We start from the raw sequence: 27,520 nt of genomic DNA on the forward strand, positions 1-27,520 counted from the left end.
TTCACATTTGCAAACTCTTTATAATCATTAAATTCATCGCGATCTCACAAACTTCTATTTTAGTGAATGAAGCTCTCTAAACTGCACACTGAATCTATTATTTACATCGTCTCTACACTTTGTTTGTTACAATGAATGACAAACTACAGTCTGCTTTCAGGATCTGTGCTGTGAGGAGCAGCATGCGCAGCAATAGAGAAGCATTTCCATAAGACGGCATTGCCCAGCAAACCATAGACACAATTATCCCGCTACATTTTGTTTAGTCTGCACTGCACTACAGTTTATGCAGAACTGGGTTTGCTTTTGTAGTCTTTTGAATGGATAAAATATAGAAATCACTTTAATTTTCAAATAAATCTAACCAGTTGGAAATGAAACGCCGTCCCCCCTCGAAATTCACTCCCCGGACTCCATCCCCCCCGCGCGCGCCCCCCCCCATTTCCAGCCCTGGTTATACCAAGAGAAGGGAAGTGATTGTGGGCTCTGAGGCAATAGATGACCCGAGGACAGATCAATCAATGTTCCCGCAGCTGTGGCCTTTGGTGGTCCCATATCACTGCTGTCCTGTATTAAAGAAAGCTCAGTCTGTCAGACTGTCTCTATTCTGGGCCACAGCTCTCATGGGTCCATACAGACATTCTGCAAACAAATAAATAACAAAAACAAGCCACATGACTCATCGGAATCTATCCCAGTGCTCCCTAATGCTAAGAAGCAGACTTGAGTTTCATAACAATAACAAGTAATGACCTGTGATTGTTGACCAATGTGAATGGGGTTAAATGCTCCATAGAGCATAAAACTACACTGACTGGACAGATCACACTGGGCAATCTCATGCTCGTCCTGGTGTGCCCTTCCCCCTAAAGCACAGCGTCCTGAATCAGTGGGGATTTGGTTAAGTGGAGTGTCACACAGCTAAGACGAGACTTCTTTGGTCACTGTACCCAAAGAGCAGCCTTTGGTGTTGTATATCTGTATGCAACAGCTATAGTTACCAATTTAAAAAAATTACACACATATACATTTAAATTCATAGAAAGAGAGAGATACAAAAAGTGCAATCTTCTTACAAAAATATACAATATATACATACATATATATATATACATATATATATCTATATACACATATACATATACATTATATATATAAAAAAAACACATCACACATGACAGAACAAATGGCAGGTCTATTAGTTTGCAAAACTCCATCGTCACTGTCATTTAAAGCATTTTCAAATTCAATTCCACATTTAAATATGGTTCTCAATCTAAAAATGTAACTGTGTGTAGCTTAATTAAAGGAACACTCCACTTGTTTTGGAAATAGGCTCACTTTACAACTCCCCTAGAGTTAAACAGTTGAGTGTTACCGTTTTCAAATCCATTCAGTCAGTCTCCGGGTCTGGCGGTAGCACTTTTAGCTTAGCTTAGCATAGATCATTGAATCGAATTAGACCGTTAGCATCTCGCTCAAATGACCAAAGTGTTTCGCTAATTTTCCTATTTAAAACTTGACTCTTCTGTAGTTACATCGTGTACTAAGGCTGACGAAAATTAAAAGTTGCGATTTTCTGGGCCGATATGGCTAGGAACTATACTCTCATTCTGGCGTAAAACTCTCTATCCATTAGGCCACGACTGCACAATAGCGTTTGTGTACAGCGTTACCGGGGAAACCTCTACCGCTCCAACAGCGCCTCCCACTGGCAGAGAATTCATTTGCATATAGGCTATATGCCGCCACAAATGGTGTGGGACTATGGTATGAATAAATTCAACTTTATAAGAGTTTCACTGCAATTCATGTTATAATGTTAGAATTAAAGAACAATAAATAATACATATTAGTGTTGCACTAATCTGTTCATAGTAAATGCAGTTATTTTTAAGCTGTTGTTGACATCCTATCTAAAACATGATTTAGCCAAAAAAAAACAACAATAACGTTACCACTTTAATATGTCTTGCAATATCCGTGCGTGCAAAGGTTCTGCGCGATCCTCAATATTCTCAAGGTTTGAATTGATATAGCAATATTGACAGACTTGTTGCTTTGGCAAGGGGCGGGGCAGTACTGAAACACCGTCTAAGCTGATCGCCAATCACAACGCACTGAGACAGCTAACCAATCGGAACTAATCGAGCCGTTTGTGCCAGGCTGAGGAGGGAGGTATTGTAATCATGTAAATTATGTGTTTTTTGAACCACCAAGCATGAGAGCATGTTCTAGTACACCCCCAAAACAAAATCAAGAGTTTGTAAAAGAGCATAATAGGACCCCTTTAATGTCAGTTATTGGTTACAATGCTCAATGCTAAAAAACTTGTAAATATAAACCTTTGACACTTTCAGAGTGATTACACATACACACAGGAGTGTTTAAAAAGAGCTTATTCTAGTGAGACAAAAAAATAAATAAAAAAAGAGTAGTGAATTTTTTTATGTTAATAGTTTTATCTATATAGAAGACTATTGACATTATCGCAATGTTCCCCTAGTAAAAAAGTAATATATTTAAAATACATTCATTTCATACTAAGTATAGTTAATGACACATTTACTGACATATCGATCAAGCCTAACTGATATACAAATTTTAATTAAACTTTATTTGGAGTAGGCTACTATTGTGCAAAATGCACATTTGCCCCCATCCAACCTGAGAGCTTGAGAGGTGAAGAGGCGAGGAGAAGAATGACAGACAATTGCCAAATGCTGATGAGCAAAGCTTGTTGCATCAAACAAAAAAAGACTTGAGGTTGTAAAAGTACTTCAGCTAAATATTTAGTTACGGGTATGGTTACTTATGCAATGTAATATTTCAGTTTTTTTTTTATATTTTATTTGATAAATTTACGAAGTTGTGACAATTCTGTTTTTGCTTTGTCAATATGATGTATGGAGTGTAGATTGATGTGGAAAAAAAGTAATTTAAAGCAGTTTAACATAAGCCAGCAACATAAAACATGAAACAAATAAGGGGGTATGAATACTTTTGCAAGGCACTGTAAATATATTTGTAGTATACTTAGCATGAAAGAAATGTAATTCAAATACATCTTAGTACATTTATTTTTTCACGGGGTCACATTACCCAATGATATATTGTCAGCAAAGATACTGCGACAATTAAACTATCTGACAGAGGTGAGGATCAAACTTTAATCACTGAAAACAGAGCAAATTCATGTGTCTTGACTTGCATGCCTCCAACTATATCAAATCTGACTGAACAGTGTGCATTTGATGGGATTTCATCTGGACTAAATAATGAATGTGGTGCAACAGAACTCAAAAGAACTTACTCCTATGTAGGAGCAAATAACAACACAAACCCTAAATGTTACTCAGAATAAACAGGAAACACTTGATTGGACCGTGAAGGAATCTACAGTAACACGACTTAGATTCTGTTGTTTACGATCACTCCTCTGCGTCCTCATGAATCATTGATTCAGGACAGGGGATTGCATGTCTCAACTGCATTTTGTAAAACATTCTTGTACTTTCTGGTTTCTATTTGAGCGCTCATGTGTTCCTTCAAATGTGTCCACTGAGATTTCTTGTACAGCTCTCAAAATACGTGCCTTCATCAGCAATTCTCAGGTTTCGTCATACAATTTGCTTCCAAGAAAGACCAAAAACTGCACAACTGTAGATTTCTATTTCAATAGAAACAGAATTATCTGACATATTTAATACCAAATCCGATGGAATTAGACAACCTTCAGATGGTACACATTACAAGGGCTTCTTACTAAACAGTCTATTCCTATAGGGTGTCTAGATCCACAGAGTCTACAGGAAGACTGTCCACTGTACCGATGGCATGAGCTCGTTTCCTCCTGCATAAGTGATGAGTAGTCCATGCAGTATCTGCACATTTTCTGTGCTGATTGGGATGGAATATCTGCAGAATTTTGTAGAATAAACTCAAATATGGTACATTTCGCTTGAAACTAAAACACAAGAGATGGGTGAGGAGATTTGTATGAATGACGTACAAAAGAATTACGTGGAAATCCACAGAACTTTCAGTGGAATTCTGCTGGTGCAGTTACCATGCGGGGTACTGATGTGAAATAAGATAATGTTAAAGTTTGCTGCATTTATAATGTCAGTGAACACAGAAGCTGAACAATGGGCAAATCTGCTAAATGATCAATCATGTATCAACTTGTCCTTATTTTATTACTCAGGACCATGATTAGTCTTACTGTACAGCAACTCTATTTCAGATCATAATTATTAGGGATGTGTAAAACTACATATTTAAAACCAACTAGATGGTGGTTGATGGTTTCAGGTTCACCTGAAACCAAATTAGACACATTTCTTAGAGTACATTTACATATTACGGGATGTTTATCAATCTATAAATGAGTAGAATGGAACAGCACAGGGTCGAGACACATTAAAAAAAAATTATAATAATTTTGTTCTTGTTCTTTTGTTCTTTAAAAAGCAAACATTGTGGTGATACACAATGTTTGGGGGAAGTCGTGGCCTAATGGTTAGAGAGTCGGCCTAATGGTTACTGAGGTGCCCTTGAGCAAGGCACCGAACTCCCAACTGCTCCCCGGGCGCCGCAGCATAAATGGCTGCCCACTGCTCCGGGTGTATGTTCACGGTGTGTGTGTGTTCACTGCTGTGTGTGTGCACGATGGATGGGTTAAATGCAGAGCACGAATTCCGAGTATGGGTCACCATACTTGGCTGAATGTCACTTCACTTTCACTCACCAAAATAACAGCTTAAAGCATAACATAATGGCCAAAGACATCTATTTGAATGTGTATGGCTTTTAGGGCTGCACGATATTTGAAAAAACTCACATTGCAATATTTTATATTTCTGCGATATATATTGCGATATGAAAAAAAACAACAAAAAAAAACAACACCAGATGACTTAAAAAGCTCTATTTGGGAAAAAAAAAAAAAATGATTGGGGTAATTTTGTATGTGAGTAAATCAGCATAGAAAAATAAACAAATTACAAACATAGATAAATATAATAGAACAAAGATATAAAATAGATAAACAACGCTTTATATTTTTCTAACAGTATTCTGTCTAACAGTATTCCGGTATACTGGTTGAATAAGCAACTGGGTTTACAAAGATGCTTGCAGAAACATGCATTTTGACAGTTTTGCGCGTATGTATCATTTCAGGCACAAATAGATGCGGAAGTGAACGGAATTGAGTGTTCACGTGCATCTGCGTGGCTCTCACTGTGTCTACACCGGACGCAAGCAGCGCGACAAAATACAATAGAACCCATAATCAGTGATTCTGTCTACACTGGATGCGGCGTGACAACGCAAATCCCTGCGAGTAAATCCCTCATTCTTTTTATGACGTAATGACACAAAGTTCAAAGGATTTGCAACGGTCGATTTGTCCAGTGTAGACAGCGCGGGGCGGAGTGACGCTACAGCTGTCGCGAAAACGATCAGTATAAATAACGAGATCAGTATACTAAAAAACGCACATCCTGCGATGTGACTATCGCAGATGTGCACATCGCGATATCGATGCTGAAACTATATATCGTGCAGCCCTAATGGCTTTAGAAGTGGGGGATGAATTTAATGAAGCAACTTTTCTGAGATGTTTTACTATGCAAACTAGCATGCAAATCAAAACACGACCTCTAAAAAAAACATCAAAACAAAAAACAAAAATCCAGATTAACTCATCAGCTGAACAACAAGATGACCATCATAATCATTCGTAATAATTATCACTTTAAAAGTAAAATTTCATCTTAGACTTAAAGTGTACCACTTAAAAGTGAGAATGAAGCATTACTGGCTGCAGGCATACATTATGAAAATATTAATATCACATTATTAGAAATCCTGAGTCATGTCCCTTGCAGGTGTGATGATTATTAATGGTGTTTGTGTTAAAAATGGGCTCATCTTCCTCCCCATAGGGAGCAATCAGCAGGGAGCCTGTGAACACGACAGAGAAAGTGTTCTCCATATTTTCACTTCCACACAGGACCAGATGTGCACTGATAAACTTTCACAGAAGGGAAGATGCTTGCTAAATGTGCAAACTCACAGCAGAAAGCATGAGACAGAGAAAAACTGATAGAGAAGAGTTTTAGTAACTGATTTAACAAAAGAGTGCGAGACTGACAGAGAGAGTGAGGACGTGTGAAATCTCTTCATGGATTAAACAAGTAGGTCCACATGGAATCATTTTTCCCCACAAAAAAACTAAAAAACTAAAATCAAACAAAACTAAAGAAACTAAAAACACCCCAAAAAACAAAGCAAACCAAACCAAAACAAAAACTAAAATCAAAACAAACAAACAAACATCATCATAATCTATGTTGCTCTAAAACAGATGCAATTTACTTTCTGTAAACTCAAATTTTTATTGATTCACATTTTGTTTTATATTATATATTTTTTAAATATGCACTGATATATAATCTAAATAAGACCAGGATATGTATTAAGTAAATATTAGGGTCAAGTTTGCTTCCATGGTGGCTTTAAAGAAGATAAGAAGAGACAGAAAAACTCAGAGTATTTTTGCCTCGTCTTTGAGCTCTTTACAACTTCCGAGCTGGGAAAAAAAACTGGATTTATTGCTTGGTGTGTACCATAAAGTTCATCAACATACACTGAAGAACAGAGACTCATAAAACCACACAGCAGGCCCTCCCTCATGCTGACACTATCACAGGCGGACCCCTGAAGAGCGAGTGCACGTTAACATGGGAAAAACACGAGGATCGTTATGAGATGCGGGGGTGTTGGTGGTCTTTTTTTTGTGAGTCCTTGATGATGGCTGTTATGGGAAAAAAAAATTTGGGAAAAATTTTGAAAAAAAAAAAAAAAGTTAGGAATTGCCGGGAAAGGCGCTGCCATAGCAACAGGGTTTATTTGAGACAGGATGTCAGACCGGACAATAGCTGAGCCTCAACTTTCCCACCAAATTCTTTTCATTCACATTGTGCGTCAAACATCATCATAACAAAAGCCAGCATTACATATTCAATCTGCTTGTTTATGAATCCTTCCACTGGTTTGCATTCACTCAGAGAAACATCTTGACATCTTGAATTTGAATGGATTATAATGCACTTGAAAAAAAACAAAACACTACGGTCGATTCTGAAGACAATGATGGAAAACTAGAGTGAAGGACAGCAGAAACACTCTTTGTGGCTTCATGCATTATAGCAACAGCACCAGACAGAACATAGTGTCTGAAGTAATGACTTTCTCATGCACAAGCACACTTTATTCTGCAGCTCAGCACTTTATCATTATCGACATTATAACACACCAGGAATGAAACGGTCAATGTTTCACCTCAGCAAGTTTCACAAACCAATTAATAGACATTCTGTGATTAATTCAAGCAATCCTGCACTTGTGTATTGAAGGACCAAGAGTTGATTCTCAAGAAGAATGTTCAGTTCTTTTCAACTAACTGCTACACATTTCACTACGAGATCCAAATAACCTTGACATGATCATGAAGAGTACAAATAATCAAAATCTAAATATTGGTGTTGCACCAAAGAATTCACCCAAAAATTAAAATTGTCCCATGATTTACTCACCTTTATGCCACCCTTGGTGTATATGGCTTTCTTCTTTCAGGCGAATACAATTGGAGGGATATTAAAAAAAATGTCCTGGCTCTTACAAGCTTTATAATGGCAGTGAATGGTGATAGATTTTGAAGTCCAATAAAGCGCATCCATCCATCATAAAAAGTGCTCCACACGGCTCTGTTCGGGTTATTAAAGGCCTTCTGAGGCCAATTAAAGTGTTTGAGTAAGAAAAATATCCATATTTCAAACTTTAGAAAATGCAATCTCTAGCTTCCGCTAACTGTTGTTCGTGCGTATCGAAATCCTGACATTTTTCTTTACAAAACCTAGTTTTGTATTTCTAATTCATGACTGGCGTTTTGTTTTGCTCTCTCCTCTGCATTTCCACGTTCATCCACCGCAGCACCGCTAAGCAATTTGCTTCAAGTTCAGCTGACTGAATAAGAAACTGAATGTCTCATGGATATCTAGTTCACTTCTTACTCAAACTCTGATGCCATTAACCCGGCAAACTCCGGCAATTCCAGTGATTAGTTCTTCAACAAAAGCACTCATCTTATCAACCTTCTTACCACTTACTAACTTCTTTACAAGATGGAATGATCAACAAAATCTGTGCACTGACACTACCTTAAAAGCGTAGTTCATGTAAAAATTTTAAAATGAAAACTCGGTCATCATTTATTCATAATCATGTCATTCCAAACCTGTATAACTTCCTTGCTTGTGCGAAAAATAAAAGTAGATATTTTGAGAAATGTTTCAGTGTCTATTGCAACCAAAACTGTTTGGCTACCAGCATTTCTCAAAATATCTTCTCCTGAAGCCAGTGAGTGAAAAGGTTGAAACTACCACCAAAATAACACACTAAAAACAAGACAGCTCTGGCTAAGCATTTCAGTACTGCCATAAAATTAGTTTCCGGCCTGATGAACTTTCATATTCTTACAGTGGACATTTTCTCTTGGATAATCCTTACATTATCCCTTGCCACTAAGGAGTTTTGAGTCTACAGGTAGAATAACCCCACACCTGCAGCTAGAGGAGTCAGAGGTGTTAATACAGCCACACCGAACCCCAAAGAGAACGCCAAATGAACCACAGAGATTAGCACAGAAATGAGTTCCCTTCCATGAATGAAACCCTGCAGCCCTTCAGATAATACACACCTTCTTTCACACTAACAGACAGAATAAAATTTTTCCAGCTGGGAATCATACACGTGTCATCTTCTGCCTGAATGAGCTGCTGATATAAGGAAGAATGCATTCAGACTCACCTGCAGATGAGGGTGGCAATGATGACGCACCAGGCAGTGCAGCAGCAGTCTGCGTTTGGCTGCTCATCGCTCTTCTTACGACGGAAGCACAGCCAGCAGGAGTAGATGAGGAGGAAGAGGAGGTCCAAGGCCAAGCATGCCAGAGCTACACTGCCCAGCAGCAGGATAGACTGCGCAAGAGATGAGAAGAAAACATGAGCCATTGATTAGATTCACATGCACCCAAATAATCAGTTACTGAAGTGACATTATCTTTATGGCTTTCTCTGGTTCTGAAAATGAAGAGATACCCGCAACTCCAGTTTAAATGAGAATCAAGACATTTTTCGGTTATAACTTCTGGAGAGAAACAGCCTAGACACTGGACAAAGATGAAACTTTCTAATGCTCATGTGTCGCAGACCTGTGTTTATTAAGGTTCTGCAATATATAAATATATTGTGGAAACTTAAATTCCTGTAGAGCTGCTTTGCAACGATTTGTATCGTAAAAAGCGCTATACAAATAAAGTTGAATTGAATTGAAATTGAATTGCTAACAAATGGAGTATACTTTAAAAAGCTTTACCCTCTAAAGCCCGAGACACACTGCACAATTTTCGGCTGTCCCAGATGAAAGACTGGCATCGTGAAACAATCGCAGCGATTTCTGATCTGGGACAGCCGAAAATCATGCATTGTGTCTCAGGTTTAAAAAATTAATATAGATATTTATTAAACGGTTACCAGAATTTTAACACATTTACAGTTTGTTTCATTTTGAGACTACAATTCTATTCTACTGACAAAAATAACTTCCAAATTATAACCAAATATTGGATTTAATATTTTTTATCAACTTGTTTTCTTTCAGTTAGCACAGAGTTTGTATTTCTTTTGATCTGAACTTATGTATTGAATAAATATTGCCAAAATCATCCACAAATGTCTTTTTTTTGTTTGTTTGTTTTCATCCAAAAACTGAGGTGCATAAGCTCAGATCAATGAGGCCTATTATCAATCAGTCCCAAAAAGAAATGCCAAACCTGTGCTGATTGAAAGAAAACCAGTTGATAAAAGATTAAATCCACTGTTTGGTGATAATATAGCATAATGAAAGATTTACAAACAATTTTAAAAAGGTCGGCCATTTTTGACCAGGAAAACCAAATTAGGTAAAGGATTTTTAGCACAACACAAGGATTCAACTAAAAGAAATAAATCTACATATAATTTTCTTATAAAAAAATAAATATGTTCTAACTTGATATTACTGGTCATAATGAAACAAAAATGAAAAATAAACATACTGCTACATATAAATGACCTGATTTGCTGTTCATTTCAGTTTCATTTTCCCGACAATGACTCTTTTTAGTTCACAATATGACTAAGACAAAGCAAAAGCACCTCATAAAACGTCACCTTTTATTAAAATTGAAAATGGTGCGTGGGTCGCTCTAAACCAAGTCTCCCGCTGCAACTCACGTGACAAGTAACCTGCAGGGTAAGTTTTATGTATAATGAGGTCAGAGCTATTCTCGGTTAAGACACAGACTTCGCTCTGACAATCTTGTTGTGACAACCACACAAGGATTAAGCACTTTAAGATCGTCTGCACTCACATTCCTCAAAACCCGACCCAATTCTGGTCCCGCCCAATTAGCGGGGGAATCGGTCAAATGGAGACCCATGATGGGTTTGGCCTGGTATCCAATCAGTTAATCTGCATGGACTCACTGAACCCCTCTTTGCATGTAGCATTTCAACTCTCCCAAATCACATAGTTTCCATACGGCTTTCAACCTGTGCCAAGCTGTCCGTCAAGCTCACAGTGTGTGATCACAGGAGAGCTGGGAAACCATTGTACTGGTTCAAAAGGGCCCAGCGAGTCAGACTGGAAAAGCGAGCAGGTCTTAAAAGCACAGACTGTAATGCTAAAAGGGCATCATTGCTCAGTGTATTTACTTTAAAACACAAAGCCTGATTGTTTGACCCAAGGTAATTCTTTGGGCTTATTAGGCTCAGAAGATTCCAGCGAATGTTCAGGTGAGAGGTTTATCAGACCACATGGAAACAAAGTTTTGTTTATACTAATAACACCACTTGTGATCTATTGACACTGTCTTCTAGAAGTTGTGGACTGACAACTGTGACAGTGAGTTTAAAAGTTTGTTTGATGCAGCGGTTAACAAATAAACAACATATCAATCAATACTGCTATATATTAAAATTTGTTTCATGTTTGTAAAGTAGTCGATTTCTGAAGGATCATGTGACTCTGAAGATTGAAGTAATGTCAGCTAAATATTCAGCTTTGCCATCACAGGAATAAATTATATTTAACATATTCAGATAGAAAACGTATTGGAAATTGTAATATTTCACATTATTACGGTTTTAAATTGTAATATTTCACAATATTACTGTTTTTGCTGTATTTTGATCAAATAAATTCTGCCTGGCTGGTCATTTATGTCAGTCACTCTGCCATTTCCAATCTAAATGGTCTGTTTACAGTCAGTAAATGGTAATTAAAAAGTGTCTCATCATTTCCTAAATTATACCAATTTATCATTACATCAATTATAACAATTCACCAGGTCAAATCTAGGTTAGGGTAATAGTGCAAGGCTATATGGTAATAACAGTGTAATCATGCAATACAACAAAAAGTATGCTTCACAGCTCGTTTACTAGACATAAGCCATGGTAATTAGATCACCTTAGTTAACACACCCTTCAGAGCAGTCAACCTGCCCTCAAAACCAAGGATTGTTCATGATAGTTGACCAGCTGATGGATCTTTGGCCATTGCATAGCAAGATGAAAATATCAAGCACATCTCTACTTGAAATGGTTTAAAAATGCTTGCTTTCAAGACCTCTGCGTTTAATCTGGATAGCATGTCCAATACTTCACTGCTGCTTAACATTTCTGTGTGATGGAGAAACATGGGAATCCATTTCCAAAAATCAAGACAACACAGTCCCTGCAGGAAAATGCTAAACCGATCTAATTTTAGAAGCACGATTAGGCCTCGTGCTGTATAGACTGTGAAAACCACTTGTCCACAAACCACAATGTCCACTATTCACAGTGGCACTTCAAGAAAAATGAATCTTTTGTGAGGTCTTCTGAATCTTTCACTATGTGACAGTTCAGAAACAGACATTGAGGGTTGTGACAACTTGTGAATAATCCAAGTGAATAATCAAACAGACACATATTGAGGATAGATGAATAAACCAAGACAACTTCACTGATGACCATTTACTTTAAGTAGCAGATGATGAACCATGAACCTCCTTCCAAGTCAACGTCACTAACAGACTAAGCAGTTGTCAGATGATTAGACAGCCATCGTGACCCATTGCTAATATGTAACCCTGGACCACAAAACCAGTCATAAGGGTCAGTTTTTCGAAATTGAGATTTATACATCATCTGAAAGCTGAATAAGCTTTCCATTGATGTATGGTTTTGGATAGGACAATATTTGGCTGAGATACAACTACTTGAAAATCAAAATATTGAGAAAATCACCTTTAAAGCTGTTCAAATTAAGTTCTTAGCAATGCATATTACTAATCAAAAATTAAGTTTTGATATATTTACGGTAGGAAATTTACAAAATATCTTCATAGAACATGATCTTTACTTAATATCCTAATGATTTTTGGCATAAAAGGAAAATTTATCATTTTGACCCATATAATGTATTGTTGGCTATTGCTTCATATACCTGTGCTACTTAGTCATGGCCAAAAATATTGGCACCCTTGGTAAATACGATCAAAGGCGGCTGTGAAAATTAGTCTGCATTGTTAATCCTTTTGATCTTTTATAAAGAAAAATTAACAAAAATCTAACCTTTCATTGGATAATAAGAATTTAAAATGGGGGGAAATATCATTATGAAATAAATGTTTTTCTCTAATACACATTGGCCACAATTAACAGCACCCTTTTATTCAATACTTTTTGAAACTTCCATTTGCCAGTTTAACAGCTCTAAATTTTCTCCTATAATGCCTGACAAGAGATCAGAGACCATTCATTCATCCAGAATCACTCCAGACCCTTTAGATTCACAGCTCCATGTTGGTGCTTCTTCTCTTCAGTTCACCTCACTCATTTTCTACAGGGTTCAGGTCAGAGGACTGGAATGGCCATAGCAGAAGCTTGGTTTTATGCTCAGTGTCCCATTTTTGTATTGTTTTTGAGGTTTGTGTTTGGATTATTGTCCGGTTGGAAGATCCAAACATGGCCCATTATAAGATTTCTAACAGAGTCAGTCACTTATTGATTTTTTACCTGTTGGTATTTGATAGAATCCATGATGCCATGTGTCCAAAGATGTTCAGGACCTCCAGCAGAAATATAGGCCCACAACATCAAAAATATAGCAGTATATATTTCATTGTACACATGGGGTACTTTTTATCCCTGTGTTTGCTGCTAAAAAAGCAATTGTTTTGTTTCATCTGACCATAGAAGCCAGTCCCATTTGAAGTTCCAGTCATGTCTGATAACTGAATATGCTGGAGATTGTTTTTGGATGAGCAAGGAGAATATTTCTTGAAACCCTCCCAAACAACATGTGGTGATGTAGGTGCTGTTCGACAAATTTTAAGGTTTTCTGACCCTGAGACTCAACTATTTTCTGCAATTCTCCAACTGTGGTCCTTGGAGAGTCTTTAGCCACTCAAACTCTCCTCCTCACCGTGCATTAGGACGATATAGACACACGTCCTCTTCCGGGCAGTTTCATAACATTTTATGTTGATTGAAAATTCTTAATTCACTGCTGTAGCTCTTTTCTTAAAGCACTTCACTAATTTGTGAAGCTCAATTATCTTTTGCTGCACATCAGAAATATATTCTTTGGTTTTTCTCATTGTGATGGATGATTAAAGTGCCCCATTATGCCTTTTCGAATTTGAACTTTCATGCAGTGTGTCATGTAGCAGTATACGAATAACCTTTCTGCAAAGTTGTGAAGCCAAAAGTGCACGATAGATAAAGTTATTGTCTATCAAAAAAAAGAGTCGGCTCGCAATCGGCTAAATGAGTCGTTAGGAATTCAAATCTTATTCTGTTACAGCTGTACGTCACGAAGTAAGACATTTGCATAATGTCCACCCATGGGCTGTCGCACTTTACGCAGTAGGCCAATCACAAAAGGACTGCACCATCTGACCAATCACAGCAGTGAGGGCTCACGGAAAGGAGGAGTTTAGAGAGACTGATTCATTGAACTGCTTCGCACGAGTCGTTTAGGAATCATTTAGAAATGAGGTCAAATTAAAGCTATTTTTTGAGAAAACTAAAGTGTTTTTTGACCTTTTTGACCTGTTTTAGGAGACTCACAAAACAATATTAGCAACCTCAAAAATGGCATAATAGGGGCACTTTAAGGGATTATGGGCTTTGTTTTCCCTCCTATTTATATTTCTGTGAAACAGGATGTCATGGCTGGATAATTTCATGTTCATAATTAGGGCTGTGACAGTGGCAGAATTTTACCACCGCGGTGGTAATGGACCAACTACCGCCAGTGGCACGGTGTTATGTATATTTATATAATTCTGAAACGCAAAAATAAATAAATGAGGCTCAATCATCTGTTAACAAACGTGCGTGTTTATTTTAGCACTTCCGTCAGTGAACACAAAATAAATTTGCTGAATGCAGTATAAACTGTATTTTCCTGCGCTCAAACCTCCCAATCGAAAGGAAACGCTGTGTATGGCGTTTGAGGTAATTTGTGAATTAGCATAGATTTATAGTCTAAATAAAACAATCTGCAACTCTTACAATTATTACACTTGTATACAAAACTTTGTATTATGCTTGTTATAAAGTGTGTGACGTCACGTGCACTACCGCCGGTGGCAACAGACTGGTGGCGACCGTCACAGCCTTATTCATAATCACGCTGAAATGCTCAAAATTGTGAATATGAATGGAAATATACTTCAGAGATATTTTACTCATAAGAATTTCTAGGGGTGCCAATAGTTGTGTCCAACATGTATTTGAGAAAAACATTTATTTCATAATGATACCCCCCCCCCCCCCCCCATTTAGATTTTTGTGAATTTTTAAAATAAAAGATCGAAAGGATTAACAATGCAGATTCATTTTCACAGCCTTCTTTGATCATATTTACCAAGGGTGCCAATATTTTTGGCCATGACTGCTTTTGTAGTCCAGGGTCACACATGTAAACAATCTATGCAAATTGGGATCTTAACACTTACACACAATCATTACCTTAAATGAATCAGTCATAACTAGAGGATGGGCAACATGAGGCAGGATCTCATCCGAGACAAATGAGGTGTGAATGATGATGATGACGGGTGGTATGACGTCTCAGGATGAGGAAATTTGTGACTTGATGCCAGCACCATCTGGGAGAATGGCCAGTAAGCACTCTTGATATGATTAGTCAGTGCTTAAATAGCCTCATTTACAAAGAATGGCAGATCTTGGCAGAACTGCATAGCAGACAACCTCTGATAATGTGTTTGGAGAACGTGATTAACAGCCTTTGCGCCCATGAGATCATCTCAGCATACTGGCAGAAAGCTGTACCTTTATATAAATACACAACGCAACTGAATAGTCAGCCCTAGTAGAAAATGGCAGAAGAAACAAGAGGTTTGCATGTCTACTAAATCCATCTAATTAATTGGTTTCAAGAAAACAATAAAACCAAGTTACAAATAAGAAGAAACATCACATTAGCCAGCATTACTGCCAAAAACAGTTTTACACGTTGCATTTATTTATTTACCTCCTGTATCTCAAAATGCTTGCAACACCAAGGTCATAGTTTCGACTCTCAGGGAATGCATGAATTGAAAAAAATGTGTACTTTAAATACAATGCAAGTCGCTTTGGATAAAAGCACTTGATAATGCTTTTAACGTAAATGTAAATCGAACAGAATCTACATGTTTTCAACAGACTTCGCCACCAGTTAAAGATATGAAACACAGTTGGCATTTGCCAACTCAGAGTGCTTGTGTTTTCCTGTGAGAACTTGTGCCAAGGAGGTCACCTCAATTACCGAGATTTCAATCCTGCCACGTTTCTCCTTTTGCCGCTAACAGGAAAAGACCCAGACTCAGCTTTTTTAAACAGACGGTAATCTTCTGCAGATTATCATAATGGATCTACTCTTTCCATATGCTGATTCAGGACGCGGTGTAGTGAGAGACCGCTCTGAGCGATAGCACTGCCCAAGAACAACAGCAGCATTTCAAACACAAGGTCACTGTGCTGAAGTGCTCCTGGCTGTAGGCCATCCAAATGATATTTGCTAAATATGCACCACCCTTTATCCTGTCACATTTCAGAGAAAGGAAGTTTTCGCCATTCATGGAATCTCACTGTGCTCAACTAAGCAAGGACAAAAAAAAGCTATGTCATATTAAGGGACAGATTTTTAAAATGTACTATTTAATTTATTTAAATTCCATTATCTACATGATACTACACTAGAAAAGAAATAGTGTATTTACTTTTCAGAGTGAAAATTGTTTCAACTAAATGTTATTTACAACAACTTTGAAAAATCTGTACAAAAACAATCAATCATTGAGATATAATTCAACTTTATCAAGTGACTGAATCCTTTGTCGGCCTAATTTTCAACTCAGAGCCATCTATGAAAGGGCTTGATTCTCTGATAGAAGCCTGTGGCTGTGGTTCTTTGAATGAATGTGGCACAGCAGTCAAACACGCAGGTGGTTTCATTGAGTCTGGCAGAGACTGAGGCACAAGACCATCTAAACAACCTACGATAGGGGTCTAGAATAGATGGCACCGGAAAATGTCACACCTGTCACAGGAAATAACACATTTTTGCATCTGAAATAGAAAAACAAGCTACAGGACTGAAATCTAGACCGTTTAGTTTCCAAAAAAAGCATCATGTAGGTGGGGTGGTATAGTGGTGGGTAACAGAAACCATGAAAGGTGCATGTTTTCATTCCTAATTCAGTTCATGCAGCCATATGTGAACATGACAATCTCTCAGATTATTTTGCAAGAGAATGTGACTAAAAGACTCAACTAATGACACCACTTGTGATCTATTGACAACCCTAGTTTTAAACAGTAAGAGAAAATATATTTTAAAAGTGTATCCAACTAGGCTAAATTTCATAGTGGGTAGAAAAAAAGATGCAAAGCTTAACACTTCAAAACAATATATATTTTATAGATATTTTAATTAATTTTGACCTGGTGGAGCAAAAGTATAAAAAAAACAATCTCTCTCTCTCTTTTTTTTCCAATATCACAATCAGACAATATAAATAAGTCTTTACACAAAATTATATAGCTGCTTTTTTAGGAAATAATTAAAAAACAAAAACGACAAACAAGCATCTCAAAAGAAATATATAGTTTAAAGCCTGAAATTTACATGTTGATATTCCAAAACATAATTTTTCCAGTTTTAATTTTCCTCAGGAAGCCATATAGCCTCCACATTGTCATGGAAAAGAGCTGAGGCTCTTTTCATTTGCAGTTGGAGCAGCAAGGGGCCAAATCTGGGTCAGAGATTTCTTTGAGAAACCAACAGTAATCTGGGGAGGAGTTAGCAACACTTTCAGAGAGGATGTCAAAAGCATTTCAGCCTTTGAAGGCAGACTGGATGGCAATAAACCTTCCCACACACATCGACAGGAAGTCAGTAGTTAACACCTAACTGCAAATGTAAACTGCAAAAGAAACAGCCACGCAGATCAGATTCGGAGTCAAATGAAAGCAGAGACATTAATATTTCAAACCGGGTTGTGTTTACACCGCTTCATGAATGGCTCTTTCACAAATCCTTCATAAACGGCCGACTATGTGATGAATTTATTGGCAATGTGCCACTATGAGAGACAGCTTGTGTTTCCTGCCTGGCCTGATGACATAACGGTCTCGTCAGTCTGTGTCGCACCATGCAAACACGCTGACAAAACAGATTATCAGCATCCCTGCTCTCACTTCCTGCGTGCCCAACGACATCCCTGAGAATGACACGCTAAAATGACTCAAACACCGGCGCTACAATTGGCAAAAATGGAAATGTTCTAGCACTACCTCCACAACACGAAGAGGCCAGTCACGAATTTCTCCAACCTCACCCACAGCCAGCCTGGGGAGTGGGCATGGGAAAGCATGTAGGGGTTTTGTTTTTCAAATTTGCACTTCAAACCGTGCTTAAGCCCACATGCCCACAACAAGACGACAGGAACTTGAACTAGTAAGCCAAATGAACACTACACTGAAGTTTTTAATAAAACAGTGGTTAAAGACCCCATGAAATTAAACTGTAATGCTTTTAGTCTATGTCTGTTAGCTTGGAAGTTAAAATCTAGTTTATCACTAGTTCATCACTAAAATTATTTTACAGATTTACAATTTTTCTCTTCCAGCAAAACAGTCAAAAGAGAAATGGTACAAAAAGAGTCACTTTAGGGGTAAATATGGTTCAAAAGAAGTACCTTTTGAAAGGGGACAACCCCAGTGACTGCTTTTGAACCATTTTTCAGAGAGAAATCCAACTAAATGTTTTCTAGAACGAGAAATGTGCCATCTCTTTAATTATAAATATAACCTCCCTCTGATTAGCATTTGCAAGTGCCAAATTATGCTTTGCTAGTGTCTTCAGCTGTGCTAACACTTGTACTTTATCTCAATTCCCATCCAACAACTGGCTGTGAAGTCAAACTATTTAGACATGGAAAGTGACTGGAATTTAAAGTTGACAGATTTTCTCTTCAATATTGCGATGTATATCAGAGTGTAACAAATTATTGAAAAAAACACTGAGTTCTATCTAGTGGTTGTTGATTGGATGGAGGCCAATCTGAATGTGAGCTTGCAGATGATTGTAAGAAAAGGGTGCGGTTTAACTGGAAATAATTATTGGAAAACTTTGGTATACGTTACCAGAGAGAAAGTGGTTTCACTAAGTTTCACCAATTTTGTTAAAAAAATTATGAGGTCAAAAATAAATTAAAAGGTGAAACATAGACAAATAGTTCACAAGATGATCAAAATCATGTACTTAAAAAAACTGAATTTTCATTCCATGTTTTAATCATTTACTTCAAGTCCAGTGTTCCTTTTTCCCAGTTGTTACGTCAACACACAAGGTCTTTAAGAACATGAATGAAGTACGAAGGTTTGGATTTGGCAAATCTTGTATTTGTTATCTGGTACCTCTAGGTCATTGGGATAAAAGCCAAATTGTTTATGCCTCTCAGTGAAATCTGGATGGTTGATACTGGATCAAATTCCCAAATTTTATGTATTTAAAGGGTTACTTTCAATACTCCATTATTGTCATTGTACAGTTCAATTCAAATACACTTAAGACTTCAGCAAAATCTGCTTAGAAAGTATCAGCTCAAAGTAAACATGGTTTAGCATGGTTTGATAAAGTATGAAAATACCACCTCTTTTCAGAAGTCAATTTCAAATAATGTTTGCGAACGTCATATCCATTCCTAGCTCCGGCAAAAAACAACAACAAAAAAATATATTTTATTGAACTACAAGAGATTTCCCAAACAACATCATTCAGGTTAATCAACTCATTGTAGACAACCCAGTGGTGACACTCTCAAGTCAGCCTTGTGTGCCTTCCTCATCCGCTGGCAGGTCTGTCCTCACCCAAACAAACCCAGAGCTCCAGTCTCATTCATCATCCAGCTGACTGGACCTCCCCTTCACAGCTTGGCTTTCATCCACGGCAATTCGTGAGAAGCACTGCCCAAACTCCCACAGTCCTGGCCTTTGTAAACATGAGACATTCTTTTCTCAATGCAATACCCATTGATAGTCAATGAGAAGTGTTTAGGGATGGGAAAGGGTGAAGTTCAACAAGAATATGACACATTGATACAATCCACTTGTTCACAGATGGAATGTTGGCCCCAAATATTTCAGAGTTATTGGCAAATATGAAAGATATTTTTAATTTATCATTATTAGTCAATATACTGGATATCTAATTGTGCCTATAATGCCTATTCATTTTATTAATGTTATTAGTTTTTCTTTAATAGTAATCATTTAACACTGTCAAATGCAATTTTTAGCAAATCTCAGAATATACATTTTTCATACTGTACACATTATAATGTTGTGATGTCTAAAGATTTTTTTTTAAAAGACTAAATATTATAGAATTTTAAAATGATTTGATGCCCATTTCCATTCAAAATTTAGAGTCATTAAACATAAAAAAAAAAAAAGAAATTTTTGCTGTAGCTAGTTTTATTCAAACAAATGCTGCATTGGTGTCCTTCAGAGACTACTTTCACATTTAAAAAAAATAAATAAATTCTAATAGACCCTAAACTTTTGAATGGTATCATTCCTTATCTGTAGGATAAAATAAATACATCTGGTTAAAATATTATAAAAAAGAAATTTCACAGACACACACCACTTTAAGGGCAATAACTCCTGTGCTAAAGGTAAACTCATTATCCAAACTTTCTTTAGTACATGCATTAGCTGGGCAACTTCACATTTCTTGACACAGTCTGCCGAGCAACATTAATAACCTGTCATCTCACTCCACGCTACAAGAAGTCCCCAACAACTGAATATTTAGGCAGTGGCATCAATAAGTAATGATTTTGTGCTAAAAGCGAGGCTGCCTTTGTTCTTCTAAATGGAAACAGACCATCAAAATATTGAGCTGAAATTAAAAGTAGAACAAAGTTCACAGATAAGCGCATCAAAGAAACCCCAACTGGGAAATCAGGAGTGAGCTTAACCCCTAACTAGCCAAATGAGATGACATCCCTAGTTAATTCCAATCCTGTGAACAAGTGCCATTCAATGGACAGCAGGTGTCTCCTCTCTCTCTCTCGCTCACCCATCCTCAGCTGTGCTGTCTGTTATCATTCACTATGTGCACTTTGACTCCAAGACAAATGCTACATAGAACAGGCTGCTAATACAAGCCGTTTGAGCATCCTGTGTATTTTATTTTATTTTGTACGATATATGCAGAAAATCAAAATGATTTTTTTCTTCAGCTAAAAACTAATATAATCAGTGTCAGTACCATATCTGAGAAGTTCTTTAATCATTTTGATTTTCCACTTTGTTAATAATACAAATGTCACATTTTAATTATTTACTTTCTAACAAAAAGAAAATAAAGAATGCATGACTAATTGATGCTGCAAATGGTACTCTTTACTTTAAAAATGATATAGTAAAAACTATTGTTTAGGACTTAGGCCCTTCTCCAACCACGCAGAAGCGCTTCTAGAGATTTCAAGTACAGTTGTCTGTAATTCTAGATGCACCTGATGTCAACGGCATCTGACGAGAGGAGGCTAGATCCCTTAACACATCTGTAAAAGCAGAAAATTGCTTCATGTGCTTTAGCTTGTTTCTGCCACGCTGTTTTAAGACATTCTTCCAGTGCTGATGCGTCGAAAAATCCCCGGTAAAACATTTTCAAACAGCTGACAGTCTATCCTGGGCTTTATGACCCAGAAGCACTGAATTCTCTGCCTTCACCTCTCCTCTCTCCATCTCAGCTGCTTTCTCGAGCAACTTTTGCATCTTTGTGCCTGCATGATTTCCAGGAACTATAAGCTAGAAGACCAGCAGGGACTGAGCATTAAGCTTGCAACTGCTGTTTCTTAATTAATCCACTCATTCTTGCCTTGATCTAGTTCCTCTACACTTCTAGCTGAAAGAGAAGTGATTTTCACTATCATGTGAACATATACAGCATCTAAAAAAAGTGTTTAGACAAGTCAAACTTACATTTTGCTGCAATTCATTAAATAGTGTTGAGGTGATATTTAGTGGATGCACAAAAGGTAAAACTGTCTACCCAGGTGAAAAAAAAGTGCACTTCCATAATATACTTAAATTGCTCTATTTTTGCACACTAATTTTGTACTTAATATACTAACAATTAATATTTAGTACTTCTTAAGATAAACAAGATCATCTAAGTGTCCTCAACTGTGCTATTTTGGGATACCATGAATATGAACTAAAATGCACTTTTAACATACTATCTCTATTTAAAAATTGTATTTAGTTACCACTTGGAGTTCACTTGAACCATCTTTCATACACTAGTACACTCAAGTGTACAACAAGTGGTGAATAAATACATTTTAAATACAAAGAATATGTTAAAAGCACATTTTAGTTTACATTCATGGTGTCCCCAAATAACACAGTTGAGTACACTTAGATGATCTTAAGTTTATCTTAAGAAGTACTTTTAGTATATTAAGTACAAAATTAGTGCGCGGAAATAGAGCACTTTAAGTACATTATGGAAATAATGTACTTAAAGCACCTTGATCCAATACACTGACCATCTACAAGACAATCAAATCATCATATGTGCACAACCTTGAATAACCCCATAATAGCTGCAACAAATTATTAGGATTATGTTCCTACAGTTCTGGAACTATATTGTACCACCTGACTTCTCAATTTTTATTCAAATGGCTAAATTTGTCATTTAAAACTTGCCGTTTGCTCAGGTTGATGGTGATGGTCAAGCACAATTATGACTTCTTTACATCTGTATTTCAAGTTATCAATTGGTTTCACCCAACACTCCATAAAGCGGACAACAGTGAAGGCTTAACTTGATTTAAGGAGCTTTGATTAGAGGTATTGTCACCAGGCTTATTGCACTCTTGGCTTGTCTTCAGGCCATCTGTTGTCTCTATGATGAAAGACTACAGCCAAATAGTTGAAAGGGTGCTCAGAAGCCTACTTTCTACCTTTACCAACCACGCCTGGGTGTGCTCAGCATTAGAGAGATACAATAACAATAAAGCTTGTATTATAGTTACTGCCATGTTATGGCACAAAGAAACGTGCACATGAAAAAAGATCTGCATAATCTCTTTAAGAGATAAGCTCTTGCTATCTATTGAACTAAAATGAACAGTTTGTTCTAGTGCTCTAACTCAATAGACAAAGAGGTATATATGGGTTTGTTAGTGTGTTTCAGTCCTCCTGGGCAGTTCGTATTTACAAAAGTATGTTTGTACATTTTACGGAGTATGCTTTATTACTAATGTGTATACAGAGTTTGTTCTTTTAATATCAATTGCTAAGATCATTAAGCCATTAAGTATTTTCTTTATGATGGTTTTCTAAGGGGAAAACATTTATGTAAAAATCTTGTCTTGCTACTTGGATTAGAGTGCCATTATCTTAATAGTGGATAGTGTTTATGGCAAGAATTATATGAGAAAAATGTTTTCTCCTGGTCGTTGTTTTAGAGCATAAAAGGGTTAGTTCACCCAAAAATGAAAATTCTGTCATTACTTACTCACCATCATGTTGTTCCAAACCTGTAAGACCTTCGTTCATCTTCAGAAAGGTAGTAAGGACATTGTTAAAATTTTTTGGCACAGAAAGGTAGTAAGGACATTGTTAAAATAGCCCATGTGACATCAGTTGTTCAACATAGGATGACCATGTGGGCCATTTTTACAGGACGCGTCCCAGGTCGATCGTTGTGTGACATTCATGAGAGCTATAGAGAAAAATAGTATTTGTGAGGAATTCTAGTCAGGATTTAGACTGTATCATAGTACTGAGACTGCTCTCATTACAATTACAAATTACCTGCTTCTGTCATCTGATCGTGGTTGTATCTCTTTATTAGTTCTACTGGATCTTAGCGCTGCATTCGACACTATCGACCACAACATTCTTTTAAATAGACTAGAACACTTTGTTGGCATTAATGGAAGTGCATTAGCATGGTTCAAATCATACTTATCTGAACGCCATCAGTTCGTAGCAGTGAATGAAGAGGTATCATGTTGATCACAAGTGCAATACGGAGTACCTCAAGGCTCAGTACTAGGGCCGTTACATTTCACGCTTTACATGTTACCCTTGGGAGATATTATCAGGAGACATGGTGTTAGCTTTCACTGTTATGCTGATGATACTCAGCTCTATATTTCTTCGCGGCCCCAGTGAAACACACCAAATTGAAAAAGAAACGGAATGCATAGTCGATATAAAAAACTGGATGACGAGTAACTTCTCACTGCTAAATTCGGAAAAAACAGAGGTGTTAATTATCAGACCTATAAACCCCACACGTAATAACCTAGAACACTAACACTTGAGGGCTGCTCTGTCCATTCTTCTTCATCAGTTAGGAACCTAGGTGTGCTGTTTGATAGCAATCTTTCATTTAAAACCCATGTTTCTAGCATCTGTAAAACTGCGTTTTTCCATCTCAAAAACATATCTAAATTGCGACCTATGCTCTCAACGTCAAATGCAGAAATACTAATTCATGCGTTTATGACCTCAAGGTTAGACTATTGTAATGCTTTATTGGGTGGTTGTTCTGCACGCTTGATCAACAAATTACAGTTGGTCCAAAATGCAGCAGCTAGAGTCCTTACTAGAACTAGGAAGTACGACCATATTAGCCCGGTTCTGTCAACACTGCATTGGCTCCCCATCAAACATCGTATAGATTTTAAAATCTTGTTAATTACTTATAAAGCCCTGAATGGCTTAGCTCCTCAGTACTTGAGCGAGCTCTTATCACATTATAGTCCTCCACGTCCGCTGCGTTCTCAAAACTCTGGCCATATGATAATACCTAGAATATCAAAATCGACTACGGGCGGCAGATCCTTTTCCTATTTAGCACCCAAACTCTGGAACAATCTACCTAATACTGTTCAGGAGACAGACACACTCTGTCAGTTTAAATCTAGATTAAAGACACATTTCTTTAGCCTGGCTTACACATAACACACTAATACACTTCTATTATTCAAATCCGTTAAAGGATTGTTAGGCTGCATTAATTAGATCAACCGGAACCGGGAACACACCCCATAACTTATGTACTCGTTACATCACAAGAAGAATCGCATCTACGCTAATATTTGTCTGTTTCTCTTCTGTTTCTCAGTCTGTGTCCAAATCAGATGGTGGATCGGCGCCGGGAGATGATGTATGTGACCCTGATCGTCAGCGGAGGCCGGACACCTGGATGAGCCCCGGGGACATATCCCCAGTCACCGTAGCCACCCGATCCGGTCCATATCCAGCCCAGATGATCACTCCAGTCACCAGATCCAGTCTGCCATTTAGACAGCCATCGGGAAAAGACCACTGGAACCAGTTGAGCCCTTACAATCTGAATTTGCTGTAGTTGGAATTTAACTGCTGGTTCGTTTAGCCAGAGGAGAACTGACCCCCCGACTGAGCCTGGTTTCTCCCAAGGTTTTTTCTCCATTCTGTCACTGATGGAGTTTTGGTTCCTTACCGCTGTCGCCTCTGGCTTGCTTAGTTGGGGACACTTCATTTCCAGCGATATCATCGACCTGATTGCAAAGACACCATTTAAACTGAACTGAGCTGGATGATGACATCACTGAATTCAATAATGAAATGCCTTTAACTGAAAATCTTTTTTTAATCTTTTAATTTTACATTATTGACACACTATTTTCCTTTTTTGATATTGTGCAGTTGCTTTGATACAATTTACATTGTTCAAAGCGCTATATAAATAAAGGTGACTTGACTATAGAGAGCAGAGCAGATGGCTCCTTACGCTTTCGAATCGCTCTCGCGCCTACTTTGGTGTCTTTTTTTAAATCAGTGCGCAGCGACGCTTCAAGTCAAATGAATGAACAAACAAGTGCGCATATTTGCATTGCTTTGATCGTTCTCTCTATATCTCGCCTTCTCACGCGCAGCGCCATGACTGGTCGATTATGTACAATACCTGCATGTTATTGGTCAAACTACTTTGGATGTTTTAGGCAGTATTAAAATCCTGGCCAGGATGTGTCCCGCATGAACGGCACAAATGGCCAGCCTAGTTCAACTGAAATTTTATGAAGCTATGAGAATAGTTTTTGCACGTTGTGGTACTGTTGTGAACGTGCATCGAAAACTGACATGGAAGAGAAGAAACTGTTGTATAAAGTCACTATTTTTGTTTTCTTTGCGCACAAAAAGTATTCTCGTAGCTTGATGTCTTTACTACCTTTCTGGGCCTTGACTGTGGTAGTTCCGTTGCTGTTGCATAAACCTTTTCGCAACATTCACTTCTGTTCTGGAAAGCCACAGATGTTAAATCTGGAATGATGACAGAACTCTTTGACCAAAAGGAGGAAAATATGTCGCTTTGCTCTAGTCATATACACTACTCCAGGCCAGCTTTGCAAGGTGACAAACAAACCTTGATGCTTTGGCTACTTTTATAAGTAATTTAGTTGGCTGAGAAGAAATACATGAACTAACTGGGTCAATACATGTCTCAAACAAAGGTTAAATAAAATAAATAACTTAATTCAAGCACACTTAGTCATGTTATACTGAATATCAGCATGGCTGCTACTTCCAGCCTACAGCTGTGCCTATGTTCAGAATAACAGCACTCTTGTGTGATATTGCTTAGAATTGCTTTCAATCGGTATCATCAACTTTTCAACACAAACCATTTCATACAAGCACACAGCATTTCATCTACACGTGTTGCTGTATCAAACAGTAGCAGTTACTGTAATGCATGGACTTACCTGCTGGTATGAGGAGTCCTCCGGTCGAAAATCACTGCTGGTTTGTTCAAATTGCAGATTAAAGTGAGGCAGTCTGTGGAGAAGGTTAACCCACCACGGAGAAGAGTAATTCACAACGGCTGCCATAATCTTTATGACAATAACACTCCGAACCGAGAGAAGCTAAAGCAGGAAGTTTAAAACTTCTGTCAGTGCTTACAATTTCATTAGATTATAAAGTCACACATAAAGCTGCTCTTCCCTGGAAAATGCACATCCAGCTGTGTAAAACAGGACTTCAGCTTTCCTATGCCTAATGTTACCGGCTGCCTGGAAAACACAAGGGAAGCGTGTACTACAAGCTCCTACTTCCTCTCTCCAAACTGCCTATTGTTTGGATCCATTAAAACTACACGCATGCACACAATAAACCCTGAGATATGCGAGCATTCAGAGCCGAATCCTTTCGAGACCCAAGCCTCAGTCCTCGGGCTGCTCTCAACACCAGCCAGTTATAAGATGTATCTCCCTTGCTTGATGTCAGTCATTGGCCGAGATTTGTGTCAAGCATTTGTCTGCGGCTCCGAACTCCTCCGTCCTTTTGTCCTTATTAGTCCGGGGAAGGTGTTTGTGAAGTCGAGATGTGCGTCTGTGTGTGTGTTAGTGGACGCCACGCGACTCCTCCCCGCCGACTAAACTCGGTGAGATGATCTCTAATCCAGTGCGAGCGAGTGAAGAACAATCAAGCAACGAGCCCCATACCACCGCAACAAACTCACGTTGAAACAGTGGAGACAGGGTACGAGTCCGAGACAACTGTTGAGAATGCCGACATCTAGTGCTCAGACACTATACTACACAGACTACACATGAAGTATTTTTTCATTAATATTTTTTAAAAAATCATCAGAGGCTGATAATACTTTTATATTGCTACCAGCTGGTTGCTTTTTACACATATTCATTTACGTTATATTAAAGGTAACATGATAAAAAATATAAAAATGAATGATAATAATAACTGAAAAATGTATTATTTAATAAAATGTAAATTGAATATATAATTAATTTTTTTATCAAATTAAA

General features: G+C 37.6%; 1 protein-coding gene across 1 annotated transcript in view; it reads right to left on the reverse strand.

Moving 5' to 3' along the window:
• The window catches only part of ttyh3a (tweety family member 3a), a 65,406-nt gene extending 38,182 nt beyond the window's left edge, over positions 1 to 27,224 (reverse strand). The window contains exons 1-2 of the mRNA XM_079415202.1: positions 26,456 to 27,224; positions 8,878 to 9,047 (exon numbers count right to left, since the gene is read on the reverse strand). Coding sequence (XP_079271328.1) covers positions 8,878 to 9,047; positions 26,456 to 26,581 — 296 coding nt within the window. The 5' untranslated portion in view covers positions 26,582 to 27,224. The remainder of the gene's footprint in view (positions 1 to 8,877; positions 9,048 to 26,455) is intronic.
• Between the last annotated feature and the right edge of the window lie 296 nt (positions 27,225 to 27,520).

Source organism: Barbus barbus (genome assembly GCF_936440315.1).
Source record: "Barbus barbus genome assembly, chromosome: 4".
Classification (NCBI taxonomy): Eukaryota; Metazoa; Chordata; class Actinopteri; order Cypriniformes; family Cyprinidae; genus Barbus; species Barbus barbus.